The sequence below is a fragment of the Meles meles genome, chromosome 4, assembly GCF_922984935.1.
Source record: "Meles meles chromosome 4, mMelMel3.1 paternal haplotype, whole genome shotgun sequence".
NCBI classification, from domain to species: Eukaryota; Metazoa; Chordata; class Mammalia; order Carnivora; family Mustelidae; genus Meles; species Meles meles.
In genome coordinates this window covers 161780951-161800319 of record NC_060069.1, presented here as the reverse complement: position 1 = coordinate 161800319, position 19369 = coordinate 161780951, and the positions used below count along the sequence as shown (strand labels likewise).

The 19369-nt window shown below is 52.4% G+C and overlaps 1 protein-coding gene across 6 annotated transcripts in view; it reads right to left on the bottom strand.

Annotated features, from left to right (window-relative positions):
- Window positions 1–19369, bottom strand: part of PDE9A (phosphodiesterase 9A) — an 80854-nt gene that overhangs the window by 22402 nt on the left and 39083 nt on the right. For 4 of the 6 annotated variants that reach the window (XM_046003186.1, XM_046003190.1, XM_046003188.1 and 1 more), the window contains exons 5-7: window positions 6707–6761; window positions 6331–6401; window positions 44–128 (exon numbers count right to left, since the gene is read on the bottom strand). In XM_046003186.1, coding sequence (XP_045859142.1) covers window positions 44–128; window positions 6331–6401; window positions 6707–6761 — 211 coding nt within the window. Of the gene's footprint in view, window positions 1–43; window positions 129–6330; window positions 6402–6706; window positions 6762–15548; window positions 15621–15814; window positions 15945–19369 lie in introns of those variants that run through there. The other 2 variants (XM_046003187.1, XM_046003191.1) reach the window with 2 other exon arrangements.

Sequence of the window (19369 nt, the reverse complement as noted above, 5' to 3'; positions counted from 1 at the left end):
CCGGGGAGAGCAGCCCCACGCCCCCTCCCAGGCCTGGCCTTACCTGCTGCTTCTGGCCGCCAGCTCGTCCCGCATCTTTTTGATGTCACTCTTGCATTTCTCGATCTCCAGCACTTTCAGGCCTTCCACTGGGACAAAGAACAAGGGGGTTACCATGGAGACATGCGGAGGCCCTTGAGAGGCTGCTAACTGGGTCCTTCCCGGGAGGAAACCTGGCTCGGGGCTCCAGCCCGGGTCCCCGCTGCCGAGGGTGCTGGCAGCCCAGGGACAGGGACTCTGGCCTGGTGGGCCAGTCTTGGCCCAGGGCCAGGACAAACCACCGCACCCCTCCCTGTGGTTTCCGCAGGGCAGAGCCCCTGCTCCCCTCCCCCCAATCCAGAGTCCGGCACCACACCCCACTTTCTCTCTCCAGGCCTCTAAGCAGCAGCTGAGGACACGGGACAGAGAAATCTCTTCTCCCAGGAAGAAGAGGTGGGAACAAGGCCACCTTGCATGAAAACAAGACGAGAAGCCCAAGGGGGAGAAGCCCAGGGTGGGGGAGCCCCAGCCTTCCCGGAAAGGATGAGCTCATATTGCGACAAAACGTTCGCATGTTAAGGGCCCGCTGGAGCGGTTAACCGGGAGAAGGTGTGGGGGGACCTCATGGGGGCGGGGGGGACTCGAACAGGCTCGCTCAGGGGCGAGCCCGGCTCACTCGCATTCTTGAAGCCCCACTACAGAGGAGGCCTGGCGGAGTCCGGACACACCGTCCCCCCAGGAACGCAGGGAGCCCATGCCTCCCAACCAGCCCTCAGCTTCGAGACCCTCACTCTGGGGGTGCACTCCTCACCCCAAAATACTGCTACTGAGCAAAACACCGGTTTCTGAGAGGCCTTCAGGTTCGAGTCAGTTTTTAGGAAACAGGAGAGGGTCGCTGTGCTACTCTGCGATCACACCGTGAGTTTTAGGCAAAAAGAGACTTTCCCGCGATGCTCCTCTAGCCCCTTTCCCTCAAACGTGGTCTGATCCCTAACAATACGACGTGAATGATTTCTCCCGGAAAAACCATGCCCTGCCACGGAAGGCAGAGCGGAAGTGCCCGGCAGCCTGCCTGAACCCCAAGCCCCAGGGCAGCTTTCTAAGCATTTCCAGAGTCAGGGCCCGAGGGGGCGGGCAGGGCTACTGAAAATATTGCTTCTTTCTGCCCAGAGTCGCGGGAATCTGGAGGATCTGATACTGGGAAGTGGTCCTGGTGACTTGCTTCCGTGCCGCGCCGGGGATGTTGTGCCGAAGGTCCCAGACCAGGACGCGGGACCAAAGCCCGGGGCTGTCAGTACAAGGGGTTGGGACCAGCCAGGTGGTCCTTCGGACCACAGGTCCTCCTTGGAGGAAAGCACGCCAGCTCGCTCTCCTTCTGCTTCGGCGCCCCCAGAGGGCCGTGTCCAGGCCCGGGGCCACACTGCAGGAGGCCGGCCCGCGGGAGAGCCCCAGCTCCAGCTGCGTCTCCCACTCGGACGCTGACCTCAGCCCACGGCGGAAGCGACGTCCACGGGAAGGAGCTCGGTCTTGCTGACGCGTGAAGGGCAGACGTTTCCAGAAAGCAAGCCGATGGGGAGAAGAGTTGTGGTGTGTGGTGTAGACTTTGATCCTCAGAGCAAACAGACATGCGTGTAGAGTCCACGCCGGGTGGCTGTGCCCTGCTGAAGTCCAGGCTGCAATCACTGTTTTCCACATGTGCAGGAAATTCAGAGCATCTCCAAGAAGAACGTTCTACGGTTTATCTCTGGTCCTATTAGCCCAGAGAACAACGCATTTATTACGGGCAGTGGTGTGGATCTTTCCCGGCGTTTCTCTCCCACCCCCGCGCGCTCGAAATAACTCTCTGTCCAGCCGGAGTTTTAAAAAAGACAAAATTGGGATCCTGCTGCTTGTTTTCTCACGGCTTCTTACCGTCATCAGTGAATGAAGGACACGCCCGAGTTCGCAGCCGCCTCCCGGCTGGGGGCTTTGGGTGGGCGTATGGTGTTGGATTATTCGATCTCGGTTCCCGTAGACCAGATTCCTGGGCCATCTACTGCGGCTGATGCTCACATTAAGCCTTTTGGGCGACACGGCACAGTGTCACTAATCCGAATCCCAGAGATTCAGAATTGACGGCGATTACGCTTATGAAGGGCCTGGTTGCCAAGGAAATGGAGAGTTGAGTAAGAAGATGGCAAAGCGGGCATTAATCAACGGAGAGAAAGAACATGTCACAGGATTAAAGGTGGAACACGGGGGGAGGGGCTGGGGAGCCTGGTTGCGGGGGGGGGGGGGGCAGCTGGAGCACCACACGCCCGCCCGCCGCTGTGGCTCCCGTCCCTTCCAGGACGCCTCTGGAAGATTCCACAGCTCACCTTCGCCCGTCCCACAGGAGGGAGAGGGCCCGGCACACGGGACCAGGAACTAGAGCCCTGGAGGATGCTGGAGCCCCCGACGAGGAGCACCCTCCACCACGAGCCGGGGGTCCCCTCCAGGGGGCGCTCTGCAAGTCCCAGGTCACCCCGAAGGGAATGATTCTGGAAGACGGGTGCGGCTTCGGGGAAGGCGCTCAGGGGGCAGAGGCAACCGCATAGGCCACGGAGGGGCTCTGCGCCCTCCTCTTGTCCGCCTCGCTGGGCTCCCCCGGGAGGCCACCGCAGCCGCAAGCCGTCCTTCAGCCGCAGAGCCACGGACGCTGGTTAAAGACACGGACGGCTACGGCCGTGTTTGCAACACTTCCTCCTCCAGAGGCTTCGGCAGAGAATGTGTCTAAGCCTCATGTCCCGAGGGGCTCAGAGCAAAGCGTGGGTTTGTGTGACCTGGCATTCCCCGCTGTCCCGCGGGCCAGCCCTGCCGGTGTTTGGGGTCTGGTCCAGGCCTGGGTCCAGGGCCACGGTCACGTCCGCAAACAAGGAAGGAAGAGGAGCCCCCGTGGGGTTTCTGAGGATCCGGGGGTCCCGTGACCGGACTCGAAGAAGGAAAACGACTTACATGAAAAGGAAGAGAAGCTTCTGAAGTGAAGTAAGAGAAATTCAGATATTTGTATTTGATTCAGAGGAATTACGTTTGAGAAGGTGAAAAAAAAAAAAAGGGCAGGGAATTCCACTAAAGCAAGTCAGACCAGCGTCATGCGGCTTGGACACGACGGGTCCTGGCCACAGGGGTGGAAGCAAGTGTCTCCGCACGTTCGTGCGCGTGTTCACACGGCGGGAGCTCGCGTGCAAACTCAGCAGCCGCGCCCGTCTCTGCATGTTCATGCACTGCTGTGTTCGGTGGCTTTCTGGAGCTCACGGCCCCTGGGACTCAGCCCAGGTGAGGCACCCCGCCCCCTCTGTGCTAGGGGGCAGGGAGGGAGGACTTGGAGGCTGGGAAGGGGCCAGCCAGAAGGGCCAGGACAGGACACGCCCGAAGCCTGCCGGAGTTCAAGGAGGACGAGAGCTTGTCGGGAGTCATGGGCGTGTCCTGGGGGGTGTTCCTGCTGGGAGGGGGCAGCCAGGCGGTGGGGATGCTGGGCTGTGGGAGGACCCCCTGCTCCTGCCCGTGCCTGACCACTGCCAAGTCGCTAGCTCAGCCCACCGCTCGTAGACGCCTCTCCTTCCTTCCTGCTCCCTGCGCCCGCTGCTGCGGTGGAGGGTCTCTGGCGCTGGGAGTCAGCAGGGCTAATGACGGCTGACGGCCGCGCGGGCTGCCTGCCTGAGCCCAGCCTGTGCAGGGGTGTCGCGCCCGCCAGGCAACCTGTGTGCATTTGCACGATTTACACGAGGGCCTCCAGAGAGAGGAGTTCTGGGGGATTCGGGGCCAGGCCAGGCAGGGCAGATGGTCAGAGGTGCCTGTCGTCCTCGGTTCACACACCGCTTAGAGGCAGAATCAAAACACTGCTCGGCCCGATCGTGGTCTCCACGGCCAGAGACCGGAAGCCTCACCAGCTGAAGTCAACACAATGTTCTGCGGGAGGTTTGAAAATTCATTAATGGCCTCCTCGGCTTTCCTGTTTGCAACGGCCCGCAGGAGCTAAAGCTGGCTGCTGGGAGAGGAGCGGGGGCGGGGAGAAGCCGGCGCGGGACTAGGGGAGGCCAAGAGGGGGGCACTTGCCCCCCCACCCCGGCCCCCCGGGTGCGTCTGGGTGACTCTGCGCTTCTGTAAACATCGAATCAGCAGCAAATGCTTCTTGTGTCCCTTGGCTGAACCCCTTCCCACAGCATCTGGAGAATTCCCTACCTTTCGGGGCTCAGTGGGAGGCTGAGCTTGCCTCCCGCTGCAAACGCTCCCTCTAGTGGGTGAGCTGTGTCCCCCGAAAGGGATGTGCTCAGATCCCGACCCCCAGACCTCACGAGTGTGACCTTAGAGAAAGGTTCCTCCGGATATGATCGAGGAAGGTTCTCCGGATGGGATCATCCTGGCTGAGGTGGGCCCTACATCCGCAGACGGGTGTCCTTCCAGGGCCTGAGACGCAGACACGCCAGGAGGGGCCGCGTGAAGATGAGGGGGTCTGGGTGGTGGGACCACATGCCAAGGGTTGCCCGCAGCTGGAAGGGGCTGGAGCGGACGCTCCCTCAGAGCCTCCGGAAGGACCCGGCCCCACTGCTTCCCACCCGACCTCCTGGTCTGGGCTCCCGCCTCCACAGCTGTGAGATGACCCGTTTCTGTTGCTTGAAGCTTCCCCGCTGGTGGTTCTCCACCGAGAGAGCTGCAGAAACCACCCTGCTCCCCTGCAGACACGGCGTGGGCACCCGGTCCAGCTCCGTCCAGACTCGGATCTGCGGCCAGGGTATGAGCGAGCAACCTGAGTCTGCAGCAGGGGCCGCGAGGCCCGGACCTGGGGCTCCGGGTGCCGGGGAGACAGACAGCGTGCGTCTGGGGCTCAGGTGCGGCATCTTCACGGCGTCGGCTCTGCATGAGTGTTTGGGATCTGCAGAACCACCGAGCGGGCTGGCTGTCGAGGCCCCCCAGCCACCTGGGAGCTCCCCAGCATCCTTCAGGATGAAGCCCCTTTTCCGCTGAAGGAGCCCAACCGGCCTGCGTGGCGGCTTCCCGACCTGCCCGCCCAGGTGCCAAGGGGTCCTGCGTGGCGGGAGCCGTCCGGGCTTATTTACTTGTCCAATCTGCTGGCCGAGCTTCAGCGGGTCACTTAATCTCTCTGTGGCTTCTCCATCATCCACGGGGAAGATAAATCGGTTTTGGAGACAAACACCAAACGGATTTCCTAAACGTCAACATACTCTGGGAAGGGGGACCAGGTAAGTCACACTTTGAGTTATTACGGGGAATAGGTTTTTGCATGATCCGGAATATTCTTGAAAAAAGTCCAAGCAATTCATACGAAATACGAAAAGCGACCTTCATGGAGTCCTGCGAATGCGAATCAGCCAGACACCATCTGGGGAAGCCACAGCCCTGCCGGCCTCAGGCTGGGATTTCTTCTCGTCATCTCTGAGCTTATTAACTGGACTGTCCTTTGCCTTAACACTGACAAAGATGTGGGAGTTGGATGGGGAATCATGAAGCACGAGAATTCAAGCACGGCTCCTTATTTTATGGACGGGGACACCGAGGGAGAGATGCGGAGGCTGTCCCCTCCCAGATTCAGCTGTTTGGTCCCCGAGTCCGGACCCGAACCGACTCCCCTGTGCTGGCTGGAAGTTCCTCTGCTGGCCTCGGTGCTGACAGGGAGCCAAGAGCTAGCGATTTGGCAGGCATATCCCAGAAACAGTCGTGCAGGCGAGTTGTGAAAGGAGACACGAAGATGTTCAGCAGGAGGTCCTCTCCCAAGGGGGCTGCTTCGGGGGTTTCACGTTTTCATTCCATCGTCTTCTGCACCGAAGGAGCTTACCTCCTCCACTTGCCGCCAAGTGTACCCCCAGCTCCCTCCACCCCCCAACTCCCCCCACTGCCCTGTGTGGTGACGTCATGGGTCACCAGCGACTTTCACTTATGAACAGACCCTCACAGTTTTTGCCTCTGCTAGCATCAAAGGTAATTTTTGGGGTTGCCTGGGTGGCTCAGTGGGTTAATTAAGCCTCTGCCTTCGGCTCAGGTCGTGATCTCAGGGTCCTGGGATCGAGTCCCGCATCGGGCTCTCTGCTCAGCGGGGAGCCTGCTTCCCCCTCTCTCTCTGTCTGCCTCTCTGCCTATTTGTGATCTCTGTCAAACAAATAAATAAAATCTTAAAAAAAAAAAGGTAATTTTTGAACATTTTACAAAGACAAGACATTCCTGCTTACCTCCAGGCTTCACTCACCACCAGGGGTTCGGGGGGAGGTGGGGGAACGACGCAGCTAATGTAAACAGAGGTTAAAAGACAAGGAGAAAGGAGACAGAAGCGTCACTCACAGTCCACTCGCTTCTCTAGCTCGGCCAAGTGATTCGCGACTTCAGCTTTCAGTTCGTTGATTTTAAATGCTCTGGGAACAGAAAAAAAAGTCATCCCTCTTAAAATCGTCAAAGTTGAAAGGGGCGTGGCAAAACTCTGCTGCCCCCTGCCCTGGGCGAGGCCTCCGGTGGGCGCCACCCCCGTAGGGGACACAGGACGCAGGGGATTGCTTTTAAGGTGCTCCGGGCCTCCGAGGGGCGGGGAGGAAAGACACACCCTCAAACCATCTCCAGCGCCCGTGTTCCATGACGGAAGGCTGGCGGGTGTGTTTACCTCCCCACATCGGGGCGCTGAGCACCTGCTGTCTAGGGACTATGCATCTAGAAGGTTCTGTACCTGGAGAACTGCTCTGCCACCTGGGTCAGCACGCTCTGGATCAATTCTTCTTTCTCTATGGACCAAAAAAAGAAAGACAGATGGAGAAGGGGAAAAGTCTGTGGATCACCGTGGCCCAAATTGGGATGTTGGAGGCAGGCGGCGCCCACGCCATGGTGGAGAGACCTTGGGGAGACCCTCGTGCCCACCGCCAGCAGCCAGAGCCGCTCCAGGCCGTGGAGTTTCCCCGCCCACCTTCAGAGGCTCTTTCCCACCTGGCCTGCCCCCACCAGCCCATCTCGGTGGTCTCTTGGCAGCGTGGCTGGACTCTGGTCCTCCCCTAGTCTGCACCAGCCATAAAAAGCAGGCAGGACTGGGTCTCTAAATAGAGAAGTTTTCACTTAGTGCCCTGCTCCACTTTATGGCGGGTAATTACAGGACAAGGTGAGTTCAAGGCATATTTCAAATGTAAAACACAGTGTTCTCATGGCAGGTCCTGAAGAGAGGAAGCAGGCTGGGCTGAGCGAGTTTGTCCCTTTGTTGCCTGGCACGTAACCCTGGGCTGGGTGGTGGCTTTACAAGGTTCAGGTCCCAGGCTGAATATAACCTGCCAGTTTTCCTGTTTCCTGGCTGGGCCCCATGCCAGAGGCTTCATAGGAAGGCACAGACGCTCATAGCACTGTTCTTTTCTGCACTCCCTGCTCCTGGGAAGGGACAGAGCAAGTCCTGGCTCCAGGTGGCTGGCTGTTCATTCGTGCCCTAAAACACCGAGAACCTGCACGGGACCTGCTCCTGAGTCATGTAATCTCTGCTGGCTGTATGCCTAGCCCTCTGCTAAAACCAAAACAAATGAAAACCAAACGAAATCTGCCCAAACAAAAAATCTCAATTATCCAGTATGGTGATGGGGCTTAAGAGCAACAAAACCTTGCCGTGTTCTGCTGTAATGCCTCCATTCGGTATGCACATAGAAGATGTTCATCTCGGGGTTATTTAACCCAGTGAAGACCGTAACAGCCCAAGTGTCTATGAGATGGACATTGAATAAATGAGGGTGCCTCTGGCCTGCAGAAATATATTCTGCCATCAGAAATAATATTTTGGAAAATGTTCATGTCTATTGTTAAAGTTAAAAAAAAAAGAGATCGTGGGGCGCCTGGGTGGCTCAGTGGATTAGGCCACTGCCTTCGGCTCAGGTCATGATCTCAGGGTCCTGGGATCGAGCCCCGCATCGGGCTCTCTGCTCCGCGGGGAGCCTGCTTCCTCCTCTCTCTCTGCCTGCCTCTCTGCCTACTTGTGATCTCTCTCTCTGTCAAATAAATAAATAAAAATTAAAAAAAAAAAAAAAAGAGATCGTAAGACAGTAATACTGTGTGATCTCATTTTTGAAGACATTGGGAAGATACACTCCGAAATCATAATAGTAGTTATTTTTTGGTTGTAAGATTATATATATATATATATATATACACATTTGGTTCTATATACACTTCTCCCTTATTTTTGTTTTTCTATATCTAATACACTTCTATAATGAATATATGTTAATTTCATGAGGAGTATTTAAAAAACGATCAATCTAAATTAGCCTCTTGGAACCTCTCATCCCTTCACTTGCCACATGAACGGGTGATGACCCAAGGTTCCCTCTAGCTTTAGAATTCTAAGACTGGATGAGAAGAAGAAAAACGATGTCTTGTTGTAGGTCCCGAAACCGTAAGAGTAAAATTTTCATGGAGCCCTGTGTGGAGCTGCTGGCTGACCCAAGACCCTATCACTCAGGGAGGTCTCCACCTACACCAGGAGAGAGAAACGGTGACTCTAATAAGAGCCAATAGCAAGAAAGTTTCACAGGCTTCCTTGGGGGAACTCAGCCAGATTTTAGATCACTTATTCTGAAATTCTTGGGGGAAGTAATGTATCACATGACCTTTGAGAGTTGATGACCTTGAAGCCTTAACATAAATTGAGAAGCCCATCAAACGAGCAAGAGACCACTCCACTTAAGAACAGCAGAACATGTATTCCTTTCAGATGCGTAGGAAGCACAGACCAAGACACACCATATCCTGGACCACAAAGAAGATCTCAACAAATTTAAAAGAAATGAAACCATGTAGATTACGGTCTCTGGCCATAAGAGAATCCAACAGGAAATCAGTAACAGAAAGATCTTAGGAGAATCTTGGAAGTTAAATAATACACCCCTAAGTAATTCATGAGTCAAAGAGGCAATTTCAAAAGAAATAAAAATGGACCCTGAACTGAGTGAAAATGAAAACAGAATACACCCAAACTTAGCTGTAGACATGGCTAATGCAGTACTGAGAGGAAGAGTTATAGCACTAAAGGCTTACAGTAGAAGAGAGGAGAAACTCAACTTGATAATCCAAGAGCCTAGAAAACGAAGAGTGAAATAAACCCACAAGAGCAGAAGTAAGGAAGGAAGTAATAAAGAACAGAAATTGAGGAAAAAGAAAATAGTAAAACAATGCAGCAAATCAGTGAAGCCAAAAGCTAGTTATTTAAAAATATTAGTAAATTGGCAAATCTCTAGAAAGACTGGCAAAAATACCATAGAAAGAAGACACAGAGTTGCAGTATTAGGAATGAAGGGGGGATATGACTACAAACCCTGGAAGATAATAAAGGAACATTACATAGAACTCTATACACAGAAATCTGAAATCCTAGAGGAAAAAGAGCAATTCCTAGAAAAGTGTGAACTACCAAACTCACCCAATACGAAATAGGTAATTTGAACAGCCTTAAACTATTAGGGAAATTGAATTTCTGATTTTAAATCTCCCCAGAAGAAATTTCCAGGTGCAAATGGTTTCACTGGAGAATTCTACTAAACATTTAAAGAAGAATTAACACATTTCTAATCAATTTCTTCCAGAAAACAGAAGAGGAGGAAACACTTTCCAATTAATTTTATGAAGCCAGTATTAACTTGATACCAAATCCAGACAAACACAACAAAAAACTTGACACCAAATCCAGACAAACACAACAGACCATTATTCCTCTTGAATACAGATGCAAAAATCCTTAACACAATATTAGCGCTTCGAATTCAGCAAAATATGAAAATGATTATATGTCAATGTCAAGTGGGGTTAATTCCAGGGATGCAAGGCTGGTTCAATCTTTGAAAATCAATGAGTGTAATCTCCTATATTAACAGCTAAAGAAAAAAAACAGATGACCATATCAATTCAAAAACATTTGAAAGAACTTAACACCTGTTCATGTCATAAACTCTCAGAAAAGCAGGAATAGAGAAGAACTTCTTCATGTGGACAAAGAACGTCTACCAAAAACCTACAGCTTGGTGAAAGATTGAATCCTTCTTGCTTAACCAGTGACAAGGCAGGGATGTCTGCTCTCACTGTCTTCATTAAACATTGTGCTAGAAGTCCTAGCCAGTGCAACAAGGCAAGAAATGATGATGAGAAAGGAAGAAATAAAACTCTGTTTGCTGATGCCATGACTCTCTACACAAAAATTCCAAGGCATTTACAAAAACTCTCCTAGAACTAAAAAATGAGTTCAGCAAGGTCACAGGATACAAGATAAATATACAAAATTGATTGTATTTACATATATTAGCAAAGTGGCCATGTACACACTGAAACTAAAATCACAATACCACCATACAAACACTAAAAAAAATCCCAAAAACCAAAAACCAAAAAAAAAAAAACCCCAAAAAACCCTCAAACTTAGGGGTAAATATAACAAAACATACACATAAGCTGTAAGCTGAAAACTACAAAACCCTGATGAAAGAGATTAAAAAAAAAGATGGAATAAATGAAGAGACATACCATGTTCATGGTTTGGAAGGCCTTACATAGTAAAGTAAATTCACATATGAAGATGTCATAGAAAGATGTCAGTTCTTCCCCAAAGTGATCTATGGGTTTAACATAATTCCTATCAAAATTCCAGCCAGACTTTTGTAGAAATGGGTGCAACTATTCTAACTTTTATATGGAAATGCAGAGGAACGAGAATAGCTAAAACAACTTGAAAAAGGAAGGTAAGTGTGGGTTGAATCAGTCTATCTGATTTGAAGACCTATTTACAGGCACACGTTGGTGATATCTTGGGTTTGGGTTCAGACCGCCTCAATGAATTCAAATATCACAAAAAACTGAGTCAAAATGAATTGTTTGGCTTCCCAGTGTGTATGAAATTTCTGTTTACACTACATGCAGTGTATTAAGTGTGCAATTAATACTCCAATTAAAAAAATAATTTATCATTAAAAAATGTTAACTGAGTCCCAATCCTTTTGCTGGTGGAGGGTCCTGCCTCCGTAGAGAGGGCTGCTGACTGATGAGGCTGTGGTTGCTGAAGCCTGGGGTGGTCGTTTCAATTTCTTAAAATAAGACCACAGGTGGGGCCCCTGGGTGGCTCCGTCGTTAAGCGTCTGCCTTTGAGAAGCAATAAGGTGGGTCCTGGGATCAAGCCCCGCATTAGGCTCCCTGCTCAGTGGGGAGCCTACTTCTCCCTTCCCACTCCCCCTGCTTGTTCCCTCTCTCTCTGTCAAATAAATAAATAAATAATCTTTAAAAAAATAAAAGAAATGAGGCCGCGTGAGCTTCACCGCACCCAGACCCGTCCTTTCGGGAACGATTTCTCCGCAGCATGCGAAGCAGTTTGGCGGCACCGTGCCCGCAGCAGAACTCCTTTTGAAACCGGAGTCAAGCCTCTGAAACTCTGCCCCTGCTTTATCAGCCAAGTTTACGTGTTTTCCAAATCCTGCGTTGTCACTCAACAGTCTTCACATCTTTACCAAGAACAGACGTCATCTCAAGAAACCACTTCTCTGGGGTGCCTGGGAGGCTCAGTCCGTTAAGTGTCTGCCTTCAGCTCAGGTCAGCATCTCAGGGTCCTGGGATTGAGCCCCGAGTCGTTGGGCTCCCTGCTCAGTGGGGCGACGGCTTCTCCCTCTCTCTCTGCCCCTCCCCTGGCTCGTGCTTGCTCACTCTCTCAAATAAATAAATAAATAAATAAAATCTTTAATAAAAAAAAAAAAAGGAACCACTGTCTTTGCTCATCCATGAGAAGCAACTGCTCATCTGTTAAAATTTTATCATGAAATTGCAGCAATTCAAATATGATAATAATGAAAAAGTTTGAGCTAGTCCAAGAAGACCCAAATGAGACACGGAGACAGCTAGGCAAGGCTTCTGGAAACACCGTGCCGACAGGCCTGCTTGGTGCAGGTTTACCAGAAACCATCAATTTGTAAAAAAATGCAGTATCTTCAAGCACCATAAAACAAGGTGAGCCCACATACAGCTATAATAATCAGGACTGTGGGGTGTTAGTGGAGGGCAGACACAGATGTCCACGGAACAGAACAGAGAACCACAATCACACCCATACTGATATGCCCAACTGATCTTTGACCAGTGTCTGAAGGTGATTCAACGCAGGAAAGGCCGTCTTTTCAGCAAATAGTGCTGAAGCAAGTGAACGGTCACAGGCAGAAAAATAAAACTTGACCTAGACCTCACAGTTGCTATGAAAATTAACCCAAAATGGACCATAGATATAAAATACAAAACTAGAAGGCTTTTAGGGGAAAAAAAAAAGGAGAAAATCTCCAGGTTTTGGGCTAGGCAGGGCTCTTAGACTCGACATCACAAACACGACCCGTGACAGGGAAAACGATGGACTGAATTTCCTCAGAAGTAAAGCTGTCGCTCTGCAGAGGTCAGGCTGGAGGACGAAAGGACAAGTCACAGTCAGGGAGGAGATGCTTGGAAACCGCATCCAACAGAGGCTCGAATACGGGGCATGGAAAGAGCCGTCCACACTCAACAGTAAAACTCTGTGAAATACCCTTCGCAGATACAAAGTCCCCCCTGCCTGGAACCCCTCAACGGTAAAACACAAAACAGCCCATTTGAAAAGGGGCAAGAGATGCTAGCAGATGAGTGCATGAAAAGACGCTGTGTATCGCGGGCCGTGAGGAAACGCCAGCTAAAACCACACCGAACTATCACAGCACACTTCTCAGAAAGGCTAAAACAGAAAAAAACAAAAATGATGACAACCCCCAATGCTGGCGACGATGTGGAGAAACTGGACGACCTACCCTGTGCTGGTGGGAACGTCGGCTTAGCAACTGCACCCCAGGGCAGGGAGAGGAAAACAGGCCCAGGATGCTCGGGGCAACTTTCTTGGTGATCGCCCTGAACTGGACTCAACCCGGGAGCTCTGGGGTGGATGACAGGCTGCAGAAACAGTGGTCTGTCCACAGCGCGAAACACTCAGTTACAGAAAGAGCCAAACTAGTGCGGGAGCAACACGACAACGTAGCTGGAGTTCCAGGGACACGCACTGAGGAAAAGACTCTAGTCCCCAAGTGTGCGCACGGTCTGGCCACATTGGTCGCTTGCTCCTGGAATGGCCAAGTGACAGACGCAGAGGACCCAGCGACCGCCAGGGGTTCGGGCGGGAAGAGCGTCGTGGGGATGGAATGCCGCGTCGGCGTCCACACCGCACCAGCGTGCGCGGCCTGGCACGGCTTCGTACCACCTTCGGAAAGATGTCACCATGGCGGGGGAGGGGCAAAGGGGACGTGGGCTCTCACTGTGTTCTTCCTTACCACTGTGTATTATTCTGTAAGTATTTTAAAATAAAAAGCGCAATAAAAAATTGTATAGATAGGATGGATTCTCCTTTTTCCTTTGGACTCTAGAGGCAAGATCCTTTAGGCATCCCAGGATTTTCACACCAATGTTTAATTCCCAGCCCCCGCAGCAGTAATGCTTTCCAACCCTTCCTCTGGTGCCTTCTCTGCCTCTGGCTCAGTCCAAGGGGTGGACATTTGTGCTCTGGTCCGTGTGACAGCCACGCCGCAGCCCAACTCCGGCAGCATTTCTGCGGTTCCCAGGAGGGGCCCAGCAGGCGGCTGAACCCCCCGTGAGAGCAGCCGCCGGGCGCTGTCACCCGGGTTGCAGTGCACACACCGGACGCCCTGCCCGGAACAGCACCCGGGACAGCACCCGGGCTCCCGAGCGCTTTAAGAATGGCACAATCTGTTTTTTCGCCAGGAGACGGGGCAAAAATGCTTGTGTGCACAAAGGCCAACCACACCCGCACATCCATAAACAGAGCCTGGTCAGGAAGTGGGTGCCTCCCCCTCCCCAGCCTGGCTCTCTGGAATTCCTGCCACGGGTTACTGTTTCCTCCCAGCGGATTTCGGAACTGAAAACGAACTGCGATTTCATGCGTGTGAATGCGGCCTGTGTTCGCCATTGCTGCTGCCGGCCTGGATGGCCACAGGTCCTCTGGGACGCCCTATCCTCCTTCCGTGCCTGTCCCGGGGAGTCCCAGCCCCCGGGGAACAGGCCAGGCTCCGGGGGCCACGTCCTGCCCGCACCGAGCTGAAATCTGGGACCCTCGGACAGCCCTAAAGCCCTGGCTGTGGGGGCAGCGAGCAGTTTCCCGTCACAAATGTTAGTCTTCCTGGCACACCTTGCCAGAAAAATCTGACATAACGCAGGAAACCATGCTTTTCCTCTACACGCTGGACGGCATATACCGCATTTTTAAAAACTAGTGCATATTCAGGCATCTTGCTTTGAGCATTTCTTCATTGCTTTAAGAACAACCCACTGGGACGAGGGAGGCTCTCCGGGGCTGGGAAATGGGGAGGGCAGGACGCAGGGTCCAAGGGCACAGGAAGTCAGTGACGCACCGATGGGGGTGCGGGAGAGCCAGCCGACGGCCACGGGCAACCTGCATGCTCTCCAGAGAAACCTGTTCCAGCCGAGCGGCCACCTGACCATCTGGAAGGGTCCCCACCCCAGGCACGGTGGGGGACCTCAAGCACGCCGCTCTGAGCTCACTGGGACTCAGTCCTCAGCACCCAGGGCTCCAAGATGGGCAACGGGTCGGCCGCCCAAACGACCAGTCCTGAGGACGGGGACTTCGGCAGGCTCGCCATCTGCCTCTTGTCCCCAGACTGGCTGCCGTCAGGGCGTTGGGGGCGCTTGTCCCTGGCTGCTCAGGCGGCGGGCACGGGAGGGTAAATGCTCCCGCCAGCGGAGTCGCTCACACAGCAGAGGTTCCTGTAGCTCAGGTCATCTCCGCGTCTGGCGGGGGCTGGGTCCAGCTGCTGGGACACCGCCACATCAGTCCAGCTTCGCGCCACGGATGCGCCCTCAGGGGCCCCAGGACCTGGCCCCGGGGACAGAGCCAAGGGGACTCCTGGGGCGCAGGGGCAGGACGGGCACCCTCCCCAGAGCGTTCACCCAGCTGCTGTCACCAGGGACCCGGGAGTCCCGCTCCCGCTGCTGCCCCGAGGCCCGGACGGTTCAAGGAACCCGCCTCCGCCTCTCCCAGCGCTTCTAGGAACTGTTCACTTGTTCGACAGACCCCCGTCTCCCCCACAGCAAGGGTATGGAAATCTGGTTCCCCCGATCAGTAAGACAGCCTAACCTATAAATTCTGCCCTAACGAGTGGTCTACACGAGGCACTAACTGGACCGGCCAGCCCGCGGCCGGGCACTTCTCCACCCGGTGCCGAGCTGAGTGACAGCGGTGACGGTCCCTGCCGTCCTGACACCTGCGCTGGCCGGCGCGCCCTTGCTTCTCCCCCTAAGCAAATGAACGCAAACAGGCCCTAGTCAGACGGGGGCCCCGAACCTGCACGGGGAGGGCAGGCGGCAGGGGGACCTCAGCCCAGACCCCTGACCCCCTGGGGCACACGTGCATGGCCCGGGAGCTCCCGGCGGGTCTGCCTCTCTGACCCGTGGGCCCGTGGTGTGCAACATCACGGCCGAGCCCCACCTGTGGACGTGACCCTGGGCGAGCGGGGTTTCCCCTGACTCACCCGGAAGCAATGCAGTGAGATACTGAGCGTCCTTCCGCAAACACGTACCGAGAGAGAGGGGCGTCTTACTTTGCCGTGGGGAAAGTTATCCCCATTACCAGCTGCCAGATGGATACCCCGAGGCCCCAAAGGTTTATTTATGACCGTTCTTGTCTGGGGCTCTGCCTAGGGGGATGCGGAAGGGGACACCCTGTCTGCCCCCGCCCCCTCCCTCCTTCTTGGGGCCCCAACACCCTTCTCCAGGGAAGCAGGAGGGGTGAACTCACCTCTGCCCCACTTTTGCTCTCTTGGCCCCTCTAGCTGGGAGAGGACATTCTGGCCCAGGGCACAGTCACGGCAATTCGGCAATTCGGTGTTTATGGATGTCATAAACATAAAACGGAGGAGCAGAACGAGGATGTTTCTCTTATAACCCGGGAGCACAATAAAGTTACATGGTTAGCTGTGACCTCACCTTGCTTCTTAAAGGCACAGGTGCCCTTTCCACGACGCGTCTTACCGAGAAATCACTCACGTTTATCAGCAGCCAACAGGATGCTTCCCTGTGGCTGGTGGAGACCTTGACTCATGCTTTCTCCTCCTGTTAGCTTTCAGAGGTAGCAGAGAAAGCAACGTGGACCGAAGCACCCTGATGACCACACCTGAAATTCTGGAGCACGTCTTGCAGCCGTCTAGCTGGGGGATGGGCAGGGTCATCACAGACTCACGGCACCTCGGAGGCAGGAGTAGGGCGCAGCTTTCCCCCTTTCGGATTTGGAGAGGGGGATTTCCTATTCTGCGTAGTTTGATTTGATCCCAGATGTCTGCATACAATTTCTCCCTCTGCCCTTCTCCAGAGGCTTGTTTTTCAAGTTTTTCAAGACAGATGCCGGTAAGGGGAGTTGCCTCGGGGACAGCTAGCAGCGCAATTTTCCTTTATTGTTTTATAGATTGCAACAACCGTAACCATCAACCATAACAATCTTTGCTGAGCTCTTACTACGGTCCAGGCACCTCTCTAAGCGGCTTGTACAGATGGGTCATTGAGCCCTCCTAGTGACCCGATGTGGCTGTCTGATGAAGACAGAAGGTTGAGTCACGACACAGCCAGACCAGTCATATTCCCACTCAGGGCTGCAAAGACCAGACTGTGTGGCACTTTCCCATGGGGCAAGGGCACTCCGCACACACATCTCATCCCTCAGAAACACCCTCCCCCATGGCTAATGAGGTGTGGTGTATTTTTGAGGGAGAAGGATGTGGGTAAGATATTCTAGCAAGGATGCCCCGGGCATAGTTGTATTTGGCAACCAGCAGTGGATCGTACACGTTGGGGGGACTCTGTCCGCCATATGCGTATGTCAAGATGACGCCACGAGAGCAGTTTCTGGAAGAATTCTGTCAGGATAAAGTCTCAGCCAATACACCCATCAATTATTGTGCCAAGGATAGGACTTTTGCAAAAATCTATTGAAGGCTGGGGCTTTTTTGCAAACTAAAGGCTTCTCTCCATCTGTGGAGTTTTGCAAGTAGCAAGAGGAATAAAAAAATGGCTGACTGCAATGACCAAAGATGGGGAACAGTGTAAAGATATACCCATGGGGGACTATTGGATAAACGATGGTTCATCCATGAAGCTGTGCTGCCAGAGAAGGAAGGAAGGAGATCTCCGTGCTCTGTTGTGGAGTGAGCCTACAGCGTGAGGGGGCTGGAACTGAAGCAGACCGCTGCAGGCTCACTGGGTTGCAGGTTCAGAGGGCAGGGTCTGGGGTTGTCAGAGAAGATGGAAATGAAAAGCAGAATGCCCAAAGGAGGAAGTTCTATGAAAACCCTCCTATTCCTCCCCGAATCCGTCTCTGAATTGCACCCGCATGTGGGCCGATGAAGACGATGGAGCTCAGCAGAGATTTCAGTGCTGCCCACCACATGGGACAAAGTCCGAGTCAGGCAACAAAGAGGGCTTCGACAAACCCTCAGGCTTCCTACTGAAGCCCCAGAAGGGCCACACTTAGAGATGTACCCTAACGAAGCAAAAAACCAGGTCTCCACAAGTTCAAAGCGATCACTCAGTAATTTAACGACCAGCTAGAACAAAAAAATCAACACTCTTCAGAGGATGGTAACAAAATCCAGAATCTTTGCAACGTAATATTCATAACATAAGTCTACACCAAGAAAGAGACAGGCAAAGTAACAGGGCAATGTGACATGCAGTCAAGAACAAAAAAATCACCCAACAGAAACCCTAGATGACTCAGATGCTGAAATTAGCAGACCACACCTTTCCTGAAACAGTCACAGTTGTGTTCGAGGACCTAAGGAAAAGGATGTTGGTAAATAATAAACAGATGGAGGGTTACGAGGCAGAAATCTATGAATAATCAAAATTGCAGAATTTAAAAGTGTATCTCAAAACATTCACAGATGGGCTAATAGCAGTTTTGAATAAGCAGAAGAGTCAGGAAAATCAAGGACAGATGGACAGAAATGATGCAATTTGTAGAACAAAAAGAAAAGAGATTTAAAAAATAACAGAGCAACCACTTGAAGGACAGTGACAAACTTCTAACATAGACATTAGAATTTCAGAAGGAAGGTGGGGGATGCGGCAACTGGGTGGTAGACGTAAGGAGGGCATGTCGCGTAACAGGCACTAGGTGTTCTGTAAGTCTGATGGGGGACACCTGGGTGGCCCAGTCTGATAGGCGTCTCCCTTCCACTGAGGTCATGACCCCAGGGTCCTGGGATCGAGTCCCGCATAGGGTTCCTTGCTCAGTGGGGAGCCTGTTTCTCTCTCCCTCCCTCTGCCTGCCGCTCCCCCTGCTTCTGTGCACGCTCTCTGGCAAAGAAATAAAATCTTGAAAAAACCCCAGATGAATCACTGAACTCTACCTCTGAAACTAATAAAACACTATCTGTTAATTAACCGAATTTAAATGAAAAAATAAAAGCTTATACTAAAATTGAAAAAGAAAAGAATTTCAGGGGCACCTGGGTGGCTCAGTGGGTTAAGCCGCTGCCTTCGGCTCAGGTCATGATCTCAGGGTCCTGGGATCGAGCCCCGCATCGGGCTCTCTGCTCAGCGGGGAGCCTGCTTCCCTCTCTCATTCTCTGCCTGCCTCTCTGTCTACTTGTGATCTCTCTCTGTCAAATAATAAATAAAATCTTAAAAAAAAAAAAGACTTTAAAAAAAAAAAAGAAAAGAATTTCAGAAAGGAAAGTGAGACAGAATGTTGCATGAAATACATTTAAGGAAATAAAGCTGAAGGTTTCACAAATTTGGCGAAAACAGGAGTTTATCGCCCACAGAAACTCCATAAATACCAAGTAGGACAAACAAAAAGAACACCAGAACCAGGTACAGCAGAAGCACGCGGCTGCAAACCCCAGACAAAGGAAAAGCACCTTGAAAGCGGCCAGAAGGGGGAAGAAAGGCAGAAATCTCTGCAGGGGAATAAGGATAAAGTAAAAGCTGATTTCTCATCAGAAATGATGAAGGCAGAAAAAAAATGATTCAACATCTTTAAACTTCTTTCAAAATACAACAACAAAACCAAACCACAAATGCAGAATTCTATACCCTGAGAAACCATCTTTCAACACGAAGGCAAAATAAAAACATGTTTGGATAAGCAAACGCTGAGAGACTGAGTCACGAGCAGTCCGGCACCGCAAGACATGTTAAAAGGAAAAAGAAATTCTTCAGGCTGAAGGGACGTAGCAGCAGTGAGAAGTGGGGATCCACAGGAGGACATAAAAGCACCAGAAATGACCTACAGGTCGGGAACTATAAACATTTCCACTTAGGGGCGACTGGCTGGCTCAGTTAGAGGAATATATGA